Genomic DNA, 17,156 nt, shown 5'->3' with positions numbered 1-17,156 from the left:
GATTAAAAATATAATTAAAAACAATAAATTAATAAAAAACATCAGACGGAGTTAAATGTATATGATGCTTAGTAATAATCCCAAAGAAATAATGAGAGCAGAAATAAACTATGAAGTAATTCCCTAAAGCCCCGCGGTGCACTACAGTGCTAAAGTACCTATTCAGAACATTTCATCATCTACCTGATTTATTACAAATAACTCTAACAACATGAATGTGAATAAAGTACAGTATAATACTAGGTTCGTATAATATGGCCATTATTCGCTTGGGTGCTTTACGACCATGGCCAGCGAATTTCCACCTTCTACCTAAGTGATTATTATTAAACTTTCACTGAGAAGATATAAAATTAGTTTTCTGATTTTATATAGTGGCAGTACCTATCAACAGACTTTGACAAAACTTATACTAATGCATCATTTTTCTTAAATTGAAATTCTTCCGAATTCAAGTCTAAATCTTTCAAAGAGTCGCAAAGTCTCAATCCTGGCGTGTTTGCATAACCACCACGTGATATGCGAGTGCTTCTCTTAACTGGTGTGATAAATAATGTTGCTTCGGTATTTCCAGCAGAATTATTTCTTAAAAAGAGTATTATCTCAGATTAAGTACATACCTATAGGCATAATATTTCTTTGCCATTTATTGAAACATTACATAAAATAAACAAAATCCGATATTTAAATTGTGAGGCACACAATCAAATAAATTATTCCAATAAACGATTACTTACTTTTTGCTGTTACGCACTCCAACAGCAAAGTTAATAATAGTGGACTTAAAGATGTTTCTTGCCTCTTTAACGATCCTTCCCCGATCGGAAGAGACACGCTCTTTTGGCTCTAGTTCTGTTTGGCTGATGTTAAGTAAGCTAAACTTTTTAAGTAATTGATCCAATGATTTATTTATAGAATTGACCTGAAATCATGATTTAAAAAAATGGTTTAGTTATACTATTAAGTGCTTTTTATACCTCTGCTCCATTAATAATAGCAGCTTCGTAGAACTGAACGGCGTTTTGTATGTTACCAGCTGACTGTTCTATGGCAGCTCGACACTCCCAGTATTCGGGTTCATTATCTGCTTTGTCGTATTTTTTTTTGATTAGCTCTAACCAGGCGAGACACTGATTTCTGGGATATTCCTGTAACGTAAATTATTTATAAATGAACATTTTTAACAATGGATTAATAGAAGAAAGCCCTAAAGCACTCTCTTCCACCGTAAGTGATTATGCTTACTTCTTCAATTAAGGTCAAAAGCTCTCCCATTGCTTCCTTCGCATATTTCGATAGATCTCCCTGATTCAAGTCTTGAGCGTCATCAATGTTCGCATTTCTCTGAATTCCCAAATTTTCATAACTGTTAGATTTTGATTCATTTACCTCAGCATTTTCTTTGTTCTCCTCGATAATTGGATTTTTGAAAGACGAAGAAAGTTTTCTCTCCTCATCGATTCCAAAAAGTCTAAAATAAATGACAATATTTACTTAGTATGCATTTATAAAATGTATTAAATTATGATTAGTCCTGAAAACCATTATGTACAGGGTGTTACCTCATAAGTTGACACCCCCTAGATCGTTTATTTCAAAACAATTGTTAAAGTTCACAAGCTTATCAGTTCAATCATTCAATCATGAGTAAGATTGATAATTTATGGATGATGTAACAATGCTAAATATCATCATACCTTAGTCCCACGGAAATTTCCAAGAGTTCTATTACCTTTTTCAGTTTTATTAGTTATGATTTAAATTTGTAAGCTTTAAATCCCCTGATACTGATTATTTAAAACATGATTTAGTAAAAGTAAATCATAAACATTCTGCAGCTACAAAACGAGCACTGCCGTTTGATCATGGGCTTATGGGACATCCTGTATATTGTTTCTAGCAGGTTGTATTTTTATGAATAACTAGACAGTTAAACAGTTAAAATTACCTCATGTTTTTGAACAATACTGGTGGTTTGGCTCTAGTCTTCAACCATATATTTAGCCTATCCTGTAGCTTTTTCATATCAACAGGAGCCGGAGTAGATGCCCTGAAAAAGCTTTGCTTTCTAACAGATTGAGGAGTTAAGAATGCGACACTTCTCCTCTTATAGGTCTGGGGTGTATTAAAGGTAAAGCTGTTACTTCTTCTTCTATCTGTGGGTGAAACCGATGGAGGAACTTCTTCAATAGGTTCAACTATTGCAGGAACTTTCGAGGGTAGGCAATTTTCTTTGGTCTGAGTTGCTTTATTCTGAATTTCACTATGTGGTTGTATACTACTATTACCAGTCAGTTGGTAAGTACAAGTCTTTGGTTTCATCGAACTTTTCGGTAGCGGTTTACTGTTGAGAAGTACCTTTGAAGAATGTGTCACACTTCTCGCAGCTTGGTGTGTTTGAGAATTTATGGTTGATGGCTTGCTTTTAGCAGATGTCACTTGTTTACTTAATCCGGTGGTGCTTGCCATTGGTAATCTTAATTGTGGCTTTTCGAATCTCTCTTGTTTTACCGGGATTGAGGCTGTTGGGGGTGGATTGGTGCGATTCCCTGCAGCTAACTGATTGAAATACTCGTTCACATTGATCCCTTTCATTTCCAGTTCCAACAATGGGTTTGCTTTCATCATTCTTTTGTAGCTGGTGATAGTATGTCTGATTACCGGAGCCGGGGCTTTCTTCTTTTGAGGTTTAGTCTCCTTGATTTTGTTGCTGGGGGTTTTTACATCCATATTGGCCACTCAATAAGAAGTAAACGGCAAATAGTCTCACAAAAAAAACTACACTTAAAATCTCGCAGTAGACCGTTAGAATGAGCAAACACGCTGATAAAAACCGTTTAAGCTTAAAAATTCAAACTATTCGATGATGGATTGTGGATGGTCAGACATATGTCAATCCCTTGGAATGGTGGTTCAAAAAACATTGTAGTCGATACTTGCGTATTAATTTTACCTGATTTTAGAATTAAGTTTTGTTTAATTATTTTGGTAATTCCGATGCAAAGACAAAATAGCAATGTGCCCTTAACAGTTTTTAGCTTGTTAAAAAGACGCACTAAATGTAAACCACACCCGCTTGGATCGCACAACATTCATGTGTGGCTGCTCAATCTATGTGCGCTCGTAGCGAATTGCTGAGATGAGATTTAAACGTGATTTGATAGGAATAAGCGGAACAAAGCAGCCAGGAGAATATGTCTCAAACAAAAACATATAATTTTTCAAAAATTATATACAGTAGATGACGTTTTGTTTAACCAAATGTCTGGAATAATCAAAATATCTTGTTCAGACAACTTTTTCTCTATAAATTAAAATTCGTTAAAAGTATTATTTTGTGCAAATATTTTTTCAAAAAATTCAAGTAAACAATTTCTTTGTAGCAAATGTTACTCCAATTTTGAAGAGCTGTTCAAAAATTGTATTAAATATTTTATTAAAATATAAAAAAAATACACAGGACTTTTCAAATGCACTGTTAACAAGAGTGTAATTTTTTATCTGCGTGTAAAAATTTTAAAGCAAATCAGGTGGCTGGTTTGCAAGTAATTTGAATATTTCAGACATTTGTTCAATACTGACCTGGCAAAGTGTTCCATTATCGGAAAAGCTTGGAAAACCCTGCTGTATGTACTCTAGCTGTTGTGTGTTTTGCAATCAGACGCATGTGCGGTTCTGAGCAGTTTTCCTACACTGTGTCTTAAAAATTGTAAAAAATTGGGTTTTTGGCCGTTTATGCGCATAAATGTACTTTAGTATTAGTGCCAGTTAGTATAAACATTTTTTCCATTTTGTGTTATCAGGTTTTTAAAACAATTTTCATCAACTATGGGTAGATTTTTGAAAATAAAGTTAAATGATGGCCAAATAACCAATATGGAATAGTGGAATTAACATGTTTATTAGACGTTAGGCCGCCCTGTATATCCATTTAATTTGTACCTGAAATGAGGCAGTTCTGGTCGGTATGGCAGCGGTGTAAGATCAGTGACCTTTAACATTCCGTTTGGTGTCCAGTGTTGGGAAGGTTGGTAGAGTTTGACAGATGAGTGCATTCTCCCATTCGGTCTAGGGAATTTTTGCGCTTGCAGTTTAGCGGGAGTGGTGCTCGATTGGTGACTGTGTAAAATAAAGCAGTAGTTTTTCGTATTTTTTTAAATAAGTTTTATTATAGTGTGCGGGTTAGTGATTAGATTTTATTCGTAAATTTTAAATATGTGCCTGACTGTGAGCTAGCCACGATGTTCCGTTTTATTCCGATTTTTAAGGGCTGCAACAGGCAAATCGAGTTTGTTGATAAAAGACATAGTTCGCTTGTAAATGTTCCCGAGGATATTTTGCGTTATTCCAGGAGTTTAGAAGAGCTACTACTGGATGCCAACCATATCAGAGATCTTCCGAAGGTAACGGCTGCATCTGGAAATCTGCCAGAAAACCAGCTAATGGCCCTTTTATTTGCAGCATTTTTTTCGGCTTCAAAGGCTTAGAAAACTAGGTTTAAGTGACAATGAAATTCAAAGACTACCTCCGGACATTCAAAATTTCGAACATTTAGCCGAGCTAGATGTCTCCAGAAACGGTAAGTGCTTATTTTCTACCGCACAACTAGCAATTAGTCATGTCTCATTTAACCTAATCTGGTCTAGACCTAATAGATGTAGGATAAATACTCCACAGCTCAGTGATCACCTAGGTGTGGATGCATCTTTTATATCAGTGTTTTTACTGTGTGTCTAAAAAGTAACACCTTGCCGCTTACATTAAACTTCATATACCTACTTAACTATTCAATACTTTTCAATAAAACATCATTCGTGGTAAACCCTGCACAAAGCCTTCCTTTCACTCACACACCTCGCCTACATTTTGAACTGTGCTCCACCCTTATAATGTAGTTTCACAGTTAAATGCAGACAAGTTGAAACTTGTTGATTAGTTCAATTAATCACTACTTATTGTCATCTTGTGTATAAAAATATGTTGAAAGTGAGATTGAAACAGTTATTATCGAAGTGTTTATTTCAAAACCCCACTGTACTAAATAAACAAATGAGTAATTATTTACTTTTCGGTGACACCCACAATGGGGTATTTTCAACCCTGTTGGCCTGAAATGAGTCCATTGAGTTAAAAAATAATAAGATTTTAGCTGAAACTTCATTTGACGGACTTGGAAAGTTAGATTTAGAAAGTCTTTGAATTTGGTGTGATCCGAAAATCTACCCATTTTCCACCTTCTTTTACTGTTTTTCATAATGACCCCTCAGCAGGTTTTTGCAATAAATTTTATTTACTATTAGATCGATCTCCGATGTCTGTTTTCGATACTATCTGTTTCATGGAATATTCATACAATATTTTGCCAGCAGTTTTGGAATGTTTCACTTTCTGAAAAATTAACTTCCAGATGGAAAACAGACCGATATTTTTCTAGGTGTGGTATGATGAAGATCTACATCTTCACTGCTCGATAAGTCCATCCTATTAGCTTGATTCTCTATTTCTATTCTATTCATTGATTTCACATAGTTTCGCATTAGATTCGATTGATTTGATTCTTGTTTAGGTCAATTTTTTCCCAATCAATTCTTGTTTGAGTCTACTACTATTACTTGATGAAAAAAATGAACAATTAGGCCTTTAAGATTGCGATCGACTGGTTTTTATTGGAAATTCTGACATTATTATAATTTTTTATTTTATTTTATATCTAACAGATCTGGATTCCTCATTTAATTTCAATTTTCCTGTAGGACTCCAGCTTTGCGAGTAAAATATTGAAATAATGGACTTGAAAGAGCAATTGAGCGTACGACAAAAGCAATTTTTTTCTCTAGTAATTTGAATGCTATTCTGAAAAATGGCTAAGCCAGCAACGCAAAATGCCTGCAATAAATTTATTTACGACAAGGTGTCGAAAATGTACCGAGATGGTTGGATTACGTTTGAGACAATTTCTGCAACTGACACTTTTATTTTCTTTCGTATTTACATTTGTCTTAGATCCATTATTTTAAAATTATTTTTTCTTTCGCAGATGCGATTTAACACACAACGACAGACACATTTTAAGAGCTTTTTTCAGACTGAACTAAGAATGCAAGGCTGATTTTTATTTTATGAACACGCAGAAGCATGTCGATTTTTCTTTGAAAATATCAAGTTACGTGTTATAATGAACGCCACTGGCAAACTAAAAATATGTTCTTTATAGCAAACCATGTTTTCAAGTTAACGACCAAAAAATTTAACGGATTAACGGCCAGCCGATTCCCAACTAATAAATTTGATTTTTTCCCACACTTTAACACCCTGTATTTTCTTAACGGTACATTTTTGAATGGAAATTGGTTCTTAAAATTTTGCATCTGGAAATTGGACCACCTTGTATCCCGTATAAATAAAATCGTGAATGAGTCAGAAATCAATCTAGTGTTAAGTAACTACTTATTGTTTACTCTTTCGCTCTTGCTTTTGCATCAACTGACGATAAATATAGTAAACAAGTCCTTAGGTTTCAGAATGGTATGGATTACCAATAGAAATGTTACTGACTTTTAAGTAGTTATTTTTTTACTAGCTATTGAAAGATTTGCTACGCATTTCATCTTGTTATTGCGAATAATATTAAAAAATGAAGAGTATTATTCAGATTTGCGATATTATATTGCATTCGATATTACATAATGACGATGGAAAGTGGCTCTTTACACACGCCTGTTGCTGTAGAAAGCATTTGAGTGTGTTGCGGGCATTCCATCGAATTGAGAACGGTATGAACGATTTCAAATATCTAATTATTCAGAATGTCCCTAAATCGTATAGAAGAATGGTGAAACCAAATCATCTTATTTGATTGGTAACATAGATTTGATGTTTCAGGACTTCGATTTTTTCGTTAAGTTTACATCCGCAGATGTTCTATGATGTTGAAATAGTGGTATGTTCGTATTGTTTTTTTATTATGTTTATGTTCCTTTTCTGTATCGTGGGCAGTTCTGTAAAATATTTGATTATTTTTAAGCGTTTTGCGCCCTTAGCCTTTAGCTATAGCTCAAAGTGATTTTGAGGGTTTTGCTCATATTTTAAATACTGCATATTTCTCGTGAGCATGATGAAATTAATGCGACTTTTTTGACGGTATTCAATTTTATATGTTCTATTTCAATTAAAAATTGTAAGTATGACTGGTTTTTACATTTATTAATATTTCTGTCTTATTGTGCTTTCGTCTATTCTACTCCTTCAATACTCTACTTGTTTTACTTACCAGCAAATGACGGTAGTGAGATAAATGTAATTTTTGTTCTTTTGTCAATAATTTTTTTAATGATTTCTTGGGAGGCGCACACTGAGTGCTTAATGTTTATACGCAAATTTGAAAAACATGACTGCATAATTGCAGATTGCAATGCAGGAAAGTAATGAATTCAATCTTTCAATTGATGCTTCCACGATTTCTTTGTTTTTTGTAGAGTTGAGAGTACTGTGGGTGTGGCTCGCTTACTTTTTCCATTCTTTCGATCATGTTTTCTAATAAGTTTCTCTTAAATTCTAGATAATTTATATCTTATCTTTATTATTGTTGCATCTAATCCAATATCCAACATTGGGTGAGGAATTTTTGTTCAGGGACATCAGCAAAAGCTATCGTATCATTTGAGTTTACTTAGAAACACATGCTGTTCAATTCAATCGCTGTTGACAATATTTCATATTGAGCAATTGGAAAATTCATGTTTTTTTTAGAAGATTTATTTAAAGTTTGAAGCAACACCTATTAATAATTAAGCCTAATCGTAAATTAAATTGTGCAACAAACAACATTACGGAGAATCAGTTGAATTGCTCATGAACGTCAAACGCAGCGAAATCTAATTATTTTAGATTTTTTTCATTAAAGCCCAAAGCTTGTTATGAGTATTTTTTTGGTAGGTACAATACAAGGGAATTTTTGCATTCCAAACTTTTTCAAAAAAACAAATGTTTGAACCATTTAGAGAACTTTATTTTTTTATATTTAGAATCTCTTTAATCATCACCACCACCACCACGAACACTTTTCACTGATTCTTTAATAATTTCTAAAATATTTTAAGGTCTTCTAATGATGTCTAGATGTACAAACTTATCACGTAACAGAAATTAAAAATCAATGAGATTATTTTGTTTCATTGCAAGTTTAAAAGTTGATACCTAATTTGTTTCATGTTCCCAATGTGCAAAATTTAATGAATTTTCCGAAAGAGAAAGTATGTACTTAGTAGCACCTTTGACAATGGAAGTTGTTGAATATTCAAGGAACACATCTTAACATATGACTCAAAAGTTATTGATAATAAATATAAGCTCCGTTGGAAAGGTTTCAACAAGCCTTTTATCTTTCACTGAAACATTTCTGAGTACATTCATCCATCCATAACTATGTTACTTCTCGGTGTTTTTATTTTTAGTGCTATTGAACTGTTTACTATTTCTCGTTTGACTAGATCGACTTTTTACAAAAAATTAAAATTTTGTTGAAATTAAAAACACGTACATAAGTACTAAAAATCCTAAAAAATTAACCAGCAGGTTTTACCCGTTAAACGGAAGTTGTTAAATCGATGTCTGGAAAAGAGATTAAATGCGCCGCAAAACCTTTCGCCAGCTATAAGACGGATTTATTGCAGAGGGGAAATATAATATAATAAGGGTGTAATGAGTTTTTTCGTCCCAATGGGTTAGACACGCAATATTGATTCCTAGCAGGATAATGTTATTCATAGAAAAATTACTCCCGTGTAAGCCGGAGATTTTTGCGCGAAACTACGCCTTAAATTGGTTCTGGAATAGGATATTTGCTTTTAGTAACAAGGGTAAATTCCTATTTATTTGTCCGCGTTGATAGCAGGTGAATTCAGCTGATTTTTACAAAACTGTCTCAGTGCTCATATTTCTGATGATCATAACAGAATGTTATAAAGTTTCGACTTTTTGGAGGCTTGCAAGGCTTAATATCCAATAATAAAGTTGGAATTGGATCTTCATCTGTTAATATCTCCAAGAAATAAACACTTTTCGATCATTTTTTCCAACTGAGTCGCGATTGGTAATTTGCTATTAGCCATCGTAGAAAATGCTCTGCATATCTACTTATTTTTTAATTTGCTGCTGGTTTCCTTTGATTCACTTTTTAATTCACCATCTAATGTGCATAACAATAAAACAGATCTGCGCTATCTATAAAAAGTGTAAATTTGGCTTCTATTTGATTTTAACACAGTGTGTGGTAATCACTTTGCGCTTAGATCCGTCGTTTCCACTATTAAACTGAAAGGAAAACACATGCATTGGAGAATGGCATTTAAACCATGCTCTTAACCTTGTGGGTTTATTGTGAATGCAATTTGATTAGTCTGATAGTAAGTCGATAATAAACGAATAAATAAAATAAACGGCAAAATTACCAGTTAAACATAACATTTCTATTGAACGAAATCACGCGATGAGTTTACGCTGGCACGCATAGTTTACAAAATTATTCGGGAAATAATGCATAATCAAATAAATTCGGTTGTTTCTTACCGACTTCCAGATAGTGAATAATGAAGGCGTTTTTATGCAGTTAAATTTCATCCCCGGATATTGTTAAGTGGTTATCAGTGATAATATGAAAAAATATATATTACAATATTTAATCTGGTGGTAAAAGTTCTTTAGCTTTCTCGAATCGAATTTTCAGCATCTTATAAATTATTTGGGTAAAGATTGTCGTTTAAAAAGCAAGTTCGGTCGTCTTTCTCAACATCATGGCGACCTTGCCTCAGGTGGAAAGCTAAAGATGAATTTACGGTTGAATGAACGAGCGGACTGTTTATGTACTGGCAAACATCATGGTTTTGTGGGATAAGTAGTGTAAGAATATTTTTCTTTGAAGGATTTTATTGCACTATTTTATAACAAGTAATTGAAAAAAATATGCTAAACTAAAAAATAATATAGGTAATTAAATCAAACAATTGAAGCTTTACAAACTGTTTGTGAATTAATTGTGGTCATTACAGAAATTTGTTTGATTTAATTACCTGATGGCCTATTTCATCAGCTTCAAGTATTCTGCGAGGCAATTTTTCTTTTTACAAATTATTTTATCATGTTAATGTTTTGGTTGGTCAAAAAACTACTGGGAATATCGAAAACTAACGTCAAACGTTTTGTTATTATGTTATAAAGAGCTTATTTTTTAGTATTTTTGAGCTATTACAATAAGAATAACACTCACGCTTCAAGCGTATTTAGTGCTTGTTTCTAGTTGCATTAATTCCACTTTTTAGGGAACACAGAGAGATTGTCTTAAGCGTTTTTGCAAACTGCCGTTATAACCTAATTGCAAAAAAATACAGCTTTAGAAGTAGCTGAGCCAGCTTGGACCGCAAAAACCCGGCATAAATTTCTATTATTTATAATCTACCGAGTCTTATAGTCGTTGTTGGAAAATACTCAACTTATTCTAAAGAAGTTCACGCTTCGGCAAGGCAACATTAACCGCAAATATTTGTCATGAACTCGATTTATTTTCAATAATTCATTAAGGTACTTAAGTGAATATATTGGTTTTTATAGCGTCACACAATGGACAATGGACATTAAATTGCAATGGTATATTAATTTAGATCTCATAAAATCCTGCAAATTTAAGCAATTACTAGAAATAGGTTTTTTATTTCAAATTAAATTTTACTGTCCGTATGCCTTTTGGCACGGCGTATTTTGGGATAGTCTGAATATCCATTAAAATGTATAACCCTATAATTAACATTTTTATGGTAATTTTTTAACGCGTGCAGTATACTTACATGTTATCTTATAGGAGGACTATGTGTTTGTGTTAGTTTCATTATATTTAACATTGTATATACTTTCCTGACTGTGTTTCAATTCCAAATCAAATTCATTCCTGGGTTTCAGTCATTTATTGTTTCTATTTATCAATCAAAATACGTTTCGGTGTATTTTTCCGTCATCATCAGTTTTTATGTGTAGCGTTGYATGCWGMWTKMAGMMWWKGCATGCMWWKKCTKMAWKCWGCAWGCAACGCTACACATAAAAACTGATGATGACGGAAAAATACACCGAAACGTATTTTGATTGATAAATAGAAACAATAAATGACTGAAACCCAGGAATGAATTTGATTTGGAATTATATTTAACATACAAAAGCATATTAATTCCATTTTTAGGGTCCATATGGAAGTCAGAGTTGCACCAACCAACCACGTTTGTGCTTTAATTTAATCACTTTTTAACAAAAAATTAATAAAATTCTTGAGACTAGATCGAGCTACCGAAAAGTACTTACTATACATTGGAAAAATACATATATATTTTTGTGGCAATAGAAAAATAGCAAATAATTTGATAAAACCTTTTACAAGCCCAGATTTTTCGATGGTACAATATTTACTTTAATGAGTTTTTAGTGGAAGAGTAACATAATTTCATTTTCTCTATGAATAAACCAACAATTACTTTCTATTATATTACTAACATTGACAAGATGTACTGTATGCATATCCTATCGCATCTATCTTTTATACTTTATGTGATTGTCTTCCACATTGATATTTTCCTCATATTTCCGAATGTCAAAGGTACTGAAATCATGAATAACCCTCGGAATAACCTTAGCCACGCCGTAAGTAAAACCAGCGTACATAACAGAATGAATTATACACAGAGGCATTCTATACACAGTTTCTATTAATAGAAGTCCTATTTCCCCAGTCGATTAACTAGAGAAAACTTCATAAAACTTATTCTCATTACCACATAATACAAATACCTAAAAATTATTTACTCCAAGGTCATACTGCAATATATGAATAAACCATAGTTAACAGTTACCCATTTATAAAGAATATAGGCTCAAGTTTGAATTAGTGAAACGGTATTGTTGGTTTATGTTGGACTTGCACCGTAACATTAAGCTCGAAAAAAAACCTAACATTTGATTGAGATATTCGATGTGGTTGAATTTTCGACGATTTTATTAACTTCTATTTATAAATTAGGCTTTCTGGCTAGCCCATCTCTCCAAATAGCAATTATTGACTAGATGTTGGTTGTATTCATATGTGGGTCTTGCTTTGAAGTTATCCTTTAATCGTAACAACATCCGATAGTAAACTTAAGGGAGAGAGCTTTAAAAGTCTGAATATAGATTTTGGATTCAGGTGCAGGGCTTTTTAACTTTAATATTTTGAGAGATACAGATTTGATTATTATACCAAAGGATATGCTTTACGAATAATAAAAATACAATACGTGGTTTTCACAAACTCGTACCGGATGAACGATGAAACACGAGGATACAGTTCCTGGAGACTGTCGCCTTGAAGTTGCCTGTTGCCTCCCTGAATAAACTCTGAATAACATAAACACCATCCGAGTACTCATATTGACACACAGCCATAAATAATACGTTTGCCCTGTCGACATAAGCTCTTAGCACGAAGTAGAGCTAAGGGCTATTTTAGAAGACAATTATAGTCAGATCGTCGTCCAGCTCTGACCTAGAGCTAATATTGTAAAATTGTATGTTTGATGTTTAAATGTAATAAACAGTATTTTAAGTTCTTGCTTCATTCTATTTGAACCTGTACGGCTCCAGAAGTGGTCTATTACAAAACACTGTATATTATTTCAGATTTGGATTCTGCCTCAAATTATAAGCAGATTTCAATTAATATACTCTCATTCTTCCTTTTCGAGATAGAAACAAAGAAAAATATATTTTCTGCCAAGTAGCAAGTATATTAATCTTGGAAGTAATACAATTACCTAAATAAAAAAAATAAATTTAAGTTCCAGAAATTGTTACAAAATTGTGCGCAATGTCCCCTATTTTATGGAATACATATTCTATGGATTCATTATTGTTGTCTGCGGTTAGTATGATCAAATCAAATCAAAATATGCTTTATTGCCACGGAAAACTTCACAAATTTCTTCCAATCCAAAATTAAAAATGTTTGTTCAAATATTTGGCAACAGCAGCAACAATCACTTCATTATGATTCTGTAAATCAGGAACTATTCCATGTGTTAATTCCAAATATCGCTTTCCATTCATATTACCGACAAAAAATATTGAAGCAAGAGCTCTTTTATTCAAAATACCAACCCACTCGTGAACTGATTGATGGCCTTAATGTTTTATTTTGCGAAAAGCTCTGGAATTTTCAGTCGCCCAACAATGTACATGACGTTTTTCATAAGAAATGTCTGATGTTGAATTTGCAGATTTTTCCGACCAAACGTTCCATCAATTTCAAATTATATGCAAAGGAGCTGCTTTATTATCTTGAGCTAATTGTGGTACAGGGAAAACTTTACAACCGTGCTATTTATATTTTTTTAAATTTTTATGTAACTTAGAATAAGATTTGCCTCGTCTTTAAGACTTTTCTGGAGATTCTAAAATCATACAGCTAGGAAATTCAAATGCAGATGTCAAATAAATTACCTTCAACCTGCAGAAGAATCTTCAGCTATTCATTTTCATGATTTTCGTTCCGAGATAATGAGTTCTTTTCTTTCGTTTGTATATAGCTTTAGTAGAAAATGTATGGTATGTTCTTTTTCAGCATGTTCTTTTTCAGCTCAGCTTTTCTTATATCAATTTTTAATATAAATAAATTTCTTTATCCCCATTAATAGGGGATGTGTTGAACACTATTTCAATAGATTCTATAAATTAAATTTGTTTTTATTTACATTTTAGAATAAAACCAATTTCGTGGAATACCATGAAATGTTAGTTTAGTTTTGAGTAGAAGAATTTTTACCATTGCATTTGATATTAATATGCATACTTAGTTTTAGTAGAAAGTCCATTTTTAAGCGCTTCTAGTTCGGAAACAGTTCAACCTAGATTTATTAAATCTACTTAGAATTGACGTAAAATTCTAATCTGACGGTACTTTGTACACATTTATTGATTATTCCGTTATATTTTCTTCAATAAACCATTCTCAGAACCAACAAATATACTTATGTGTAAGCATACAAATATTTTTATCTAGATTTTACATCTAAATTAAATTAAACTAACCAAAGGGCGATCGGCAGAAGAATTCTGGTGATTATTACATCATAATTTAGGTTATAATTATTGAGAATAAATTAGTCCGTCAAATCCAAACTACCTACAATCCACTATTTTGGTCCTTCGAGCCAGATTTGGCGACTATTTGTCCGGCAGTCAAAGATCAGAAAGAAAGTTGCGTGAGAGATCAACGCAATAGTTTTAGTTTTGCGCTCCAGCAAGGACATATTTATTCACTTTTTGAATTAGGCCGTTTTCAATATTTTTAATATGTACACACTGTATATTTTATATGGACGATTTACCAAAAGGGGAGGGAAAATTAAATGCTATTTACTTCAGGCTTACGGTTGAGGCTCTTTTGTCTCCATTTGAAGATGTACAAACTGTAGAAACAATGGTTTTCAATGGGCTTATGAAACCAGAATCGTTAAAGCACTATAATATTTAGCAACGAAATCAATCAATAGGCGTGTATCAAATTTTCTTAGTGGTGTACACCACGAAATTACATCATCAGTTAAGCCTACTGATCATTGAATTGTTTGTATTCACACTTTACAGTTCTAATATTTTCATTCTACATTTTTTCCAACTGTGAAACTCGTGAAACTTATTTTGTCTCACAATTTGCCTGACAAAATTGACTTTATTTAAAATTTCCGTCTTGTCTTGTTCTCAACCAGTGTTTGTGACACGAGCCTTCAGCTCCATTTTCCATTAACTCAGCTCATAATTGGATTCAGAGAAGTTCGATATATCCATTTATCCCCATTAACTATCAATAATGGAGTTGCCATGTCTGTCGAAAGGGTGCCAGTCATTATCCGTGTAAATAATTTATGAGCCGACACTGAAAAAATATAAAGCGCAATAATACATTTCTATAGTCGCAGCCAAGAAAGTGTTGGGCGATGGCAAATTACCACTTATTATTCCATTTTCCAAAATGTTAGTTGAACGTGATGTTCTCTTGGGGTTGGTTTTGTTTTCGGTAACATCGAAATGACGCAGATTGGCATCCTCTGTGTTCTCCTTTATTCTGTTATATTTGGATATTCGAGACCTAATTTAATCTTAGCCTTTCCGTAATTAAAGTTTATATACATAAGCGGGCATTTTGATCTGTTTATTATTTATTTTAAACGTATGGTATGGAGTCTTCGTTAGGAATATTTGTGACAAGCGCTCGAATTATTTTTTTTTCAGCAATGTGATATGGGTAGTTGTATTTAGGATATATTTCCGTCGTAATAAAGGAAATTAAGAAAGCAGAGTGTTTTTTGTTATGAAATTTAACAGTTACATTTTTATTTAACTGGTTTGAAAGTGCAGACTATTTCAAAACTAAATTGAAAAATTTTAGTTTGATGAATAAACGCGTTGCCAAGATAAAGAAGATTTTTTCTTCTTAAAACCCGAGACCGATAATGGTGGCTTTCGTCATCAAAATACACTTCTGGCATTTAGTGTATAGTTTATGAAACCTTTTTGACTTTTTTCCAAAGAAGGGGCAGTTTTACTGCAGCGATTGTTGTGATAAAATCTAGTCTAAAACTTAATTTTGACCGCTATAAATTTTAGAATATTTAACGTGCATTTTTATTAAATCTGAAATGGATTAGAACGGGAATAGAAGGAAGGCCCTAAAACCAAGATATTTAGAAAGCATTTTTTTCCTTTTATGAAACTAAGGAATTAAAATTACTTGCATCATCATGCAAGTTTGTAGATGTTTTATATTTAATGCCAACAGCGAAGCTTTTCACTCAGAGGGCAAATAATGAAAATATACCGTGTAAAAAAGTGTAAGTATTGTATGTGTTGCGGCTTCAGCAGCGAAATGTTCGAAATTCCCACAACCTTAGATTAGACCTTAAGCAATGCCTCTAATGGGACAAAGATGTAAAAATTCGTGAGAATTTCTGATTTCTACGCAGTTCTTATTGCACCAACTACCACTGAGCTATCAGGGACTGGGAATGGAATTTTTGCAATAATTAACAGAATTAATTTAACTCTTAATTTATTTGTTGTAATTTACTAATTTATATTTTGTTCGTTTGCTTGAAAATGTCGAGTGTGTAAAGATAGTAAGGAATTACAGTAATTTCTTATTTGATGAGAAAATGTTGTTTCCACAACCCGCTAAGTCAATGTTACAAAATCGCTTTTCTCTGCAACTTTTTAATTACTTCCGATAAAAACGTTATCGGCGTAAATTTGAAGATTTAATGGCCTATAAAATTATCCAAGTAATTTTTCGTTTAAACATCTGGAAACTTGAAAGGCTAATAAATCAAACCGGGCAAGATATTTATTAAATTTTGAACACATTTGATTAATTGCGATTATGTGTGTATCAGAAGCTTGATATTAAATATCTTCATAGATGTCGATAGACGTTTAATTTATTTGTTGTACTGCGATATGTGTTTAATTTCATCACAATGTTTTATTAACTTTGGTGCATTTTTGGCCCTTTTGATTAGTTTGGGTATGAGATTCAATTTTGTTTATCGAGCTGACTCACATCGGACGATCCCGTTCACCGATCCATTGTTGTTTGCCGGATACTGTTCATCCGCCAATATATTAGCTTATAATTGTTTCCCAAGAGAGCCTCTCTAAGTGACCATGTGAACAACTGATCTTTTGAACTGGTACTATTTCAATGCCTCCTAATTCTTCATACTGAAAAGAACTGGAGAAATCTTCGCTCCGGTGGAGCCTCGAAACTATTTTAACTCTTGCGAATGTCAGAAACTGATTAGGTATTTCATATTACCAATTACTAGCTCATTAGCTGCAGGAAACTTGGAATATTTATCAATTTCGAACTGTTTAGTTTCAAGTGTTCCACATTTTTCCTGGACGTGTGTTTGAAGTTTTGTAACGACGCTGGTATCATCAAAAAATCAGTCGATTAATTTCAGTTAAAAGTGTTTTGGTTGTAGATAAGTTCTATATTGTAATTATAAAACTTTATTTAACGAAACCGTTTTTAAAAAGCTTTATTTAATTTTAACAGCGAATAAGCTTACTACTTAATTCCACAAGGTGGT

The 17,156-nt window shown here is 32.8% G+C and overlaps 2 protein-coding genes across 9 annotated transcripts in view; one reads left to right on the top strand and one right to left on the bottom strand.

Annotated features, from left to right (window-relative positions):
- Positions 1–170: 170 nt before the first annotated feature.
- Positions 171–3,227, bottom strand: LOC109544118. The gene is made up of 5 exons (XM_048666998.1): positions 1,949–3,227; positions 1,246–1,471; positions 978–1,148; positions 738–922; positions 171–585 (listed from the first exon to the last, which is right to left on the bottom strand). The coding sequence occupies exons 1-5, from the start codon at positions 2,728–2,730 to the stop codon at positions 408–410; spliced, it is 1,542 nt and encodes a 513-aa protein (XP_048522955.1). The 5' UTR covers positions 2,731–3,227; the 3' UTR covers positions 171–407.
- Positions 3,228–3,948: 721 nt separating this feature from the next.
- LOC109544119 (protein lap4) overlaps positions 3,949–17,156 on the top strand; it is a 107,492-nt gene continuing 94,284 nt past the window's right edge. For 4 of the 8 annotated variants that reach the window (XM_048666860.1, XM_048666845.1, XM_048666858.1 and 1 more), the window contains exons 1-2: positions 3,949–4,403; positions 4,462–4,579. In XM_048666860.1, coding sequence (XP_048522817.1) covers positions 4,242–4,403; positions 4,462–4,579 — 280 coding nt within the window. In that variant the 5' untranslated portion in view covers positions 3,949–4,241. The remainder of the gene's footprint in view (positions 4,404–4,461; positions 4,580–17,156) is intronic. The other 4 variants (XM_048666847.1, XM_048666853.1, XM_048666864.1 and 1 more) reach the window with 2 other exon arrangements.

Source organism: Dendroctonus ponderosae, unplaced genomic scaffold (genome assembly GCF_020466585.1).
Source record: "Dendroctonus ponderosae isolate FM_Combo_2020 unplaced genomic scaffold, Dpon_F_20191213v2 Dpon_F_20191213_1, whole genome shotgun sequence".
Classification (NCBI taxonomy): domain Eukaryota; kingdom Metazoa; phylum Arthropoda; class Insecta; order Coleoptera; family Curculionidae; genus Dendroctonus; species Dendroctonus ponderosae.
Note: the sequence above shows the minus strand (reverse complement) of the source record. Positions and strands in the feature narration are given on the sequence as shown.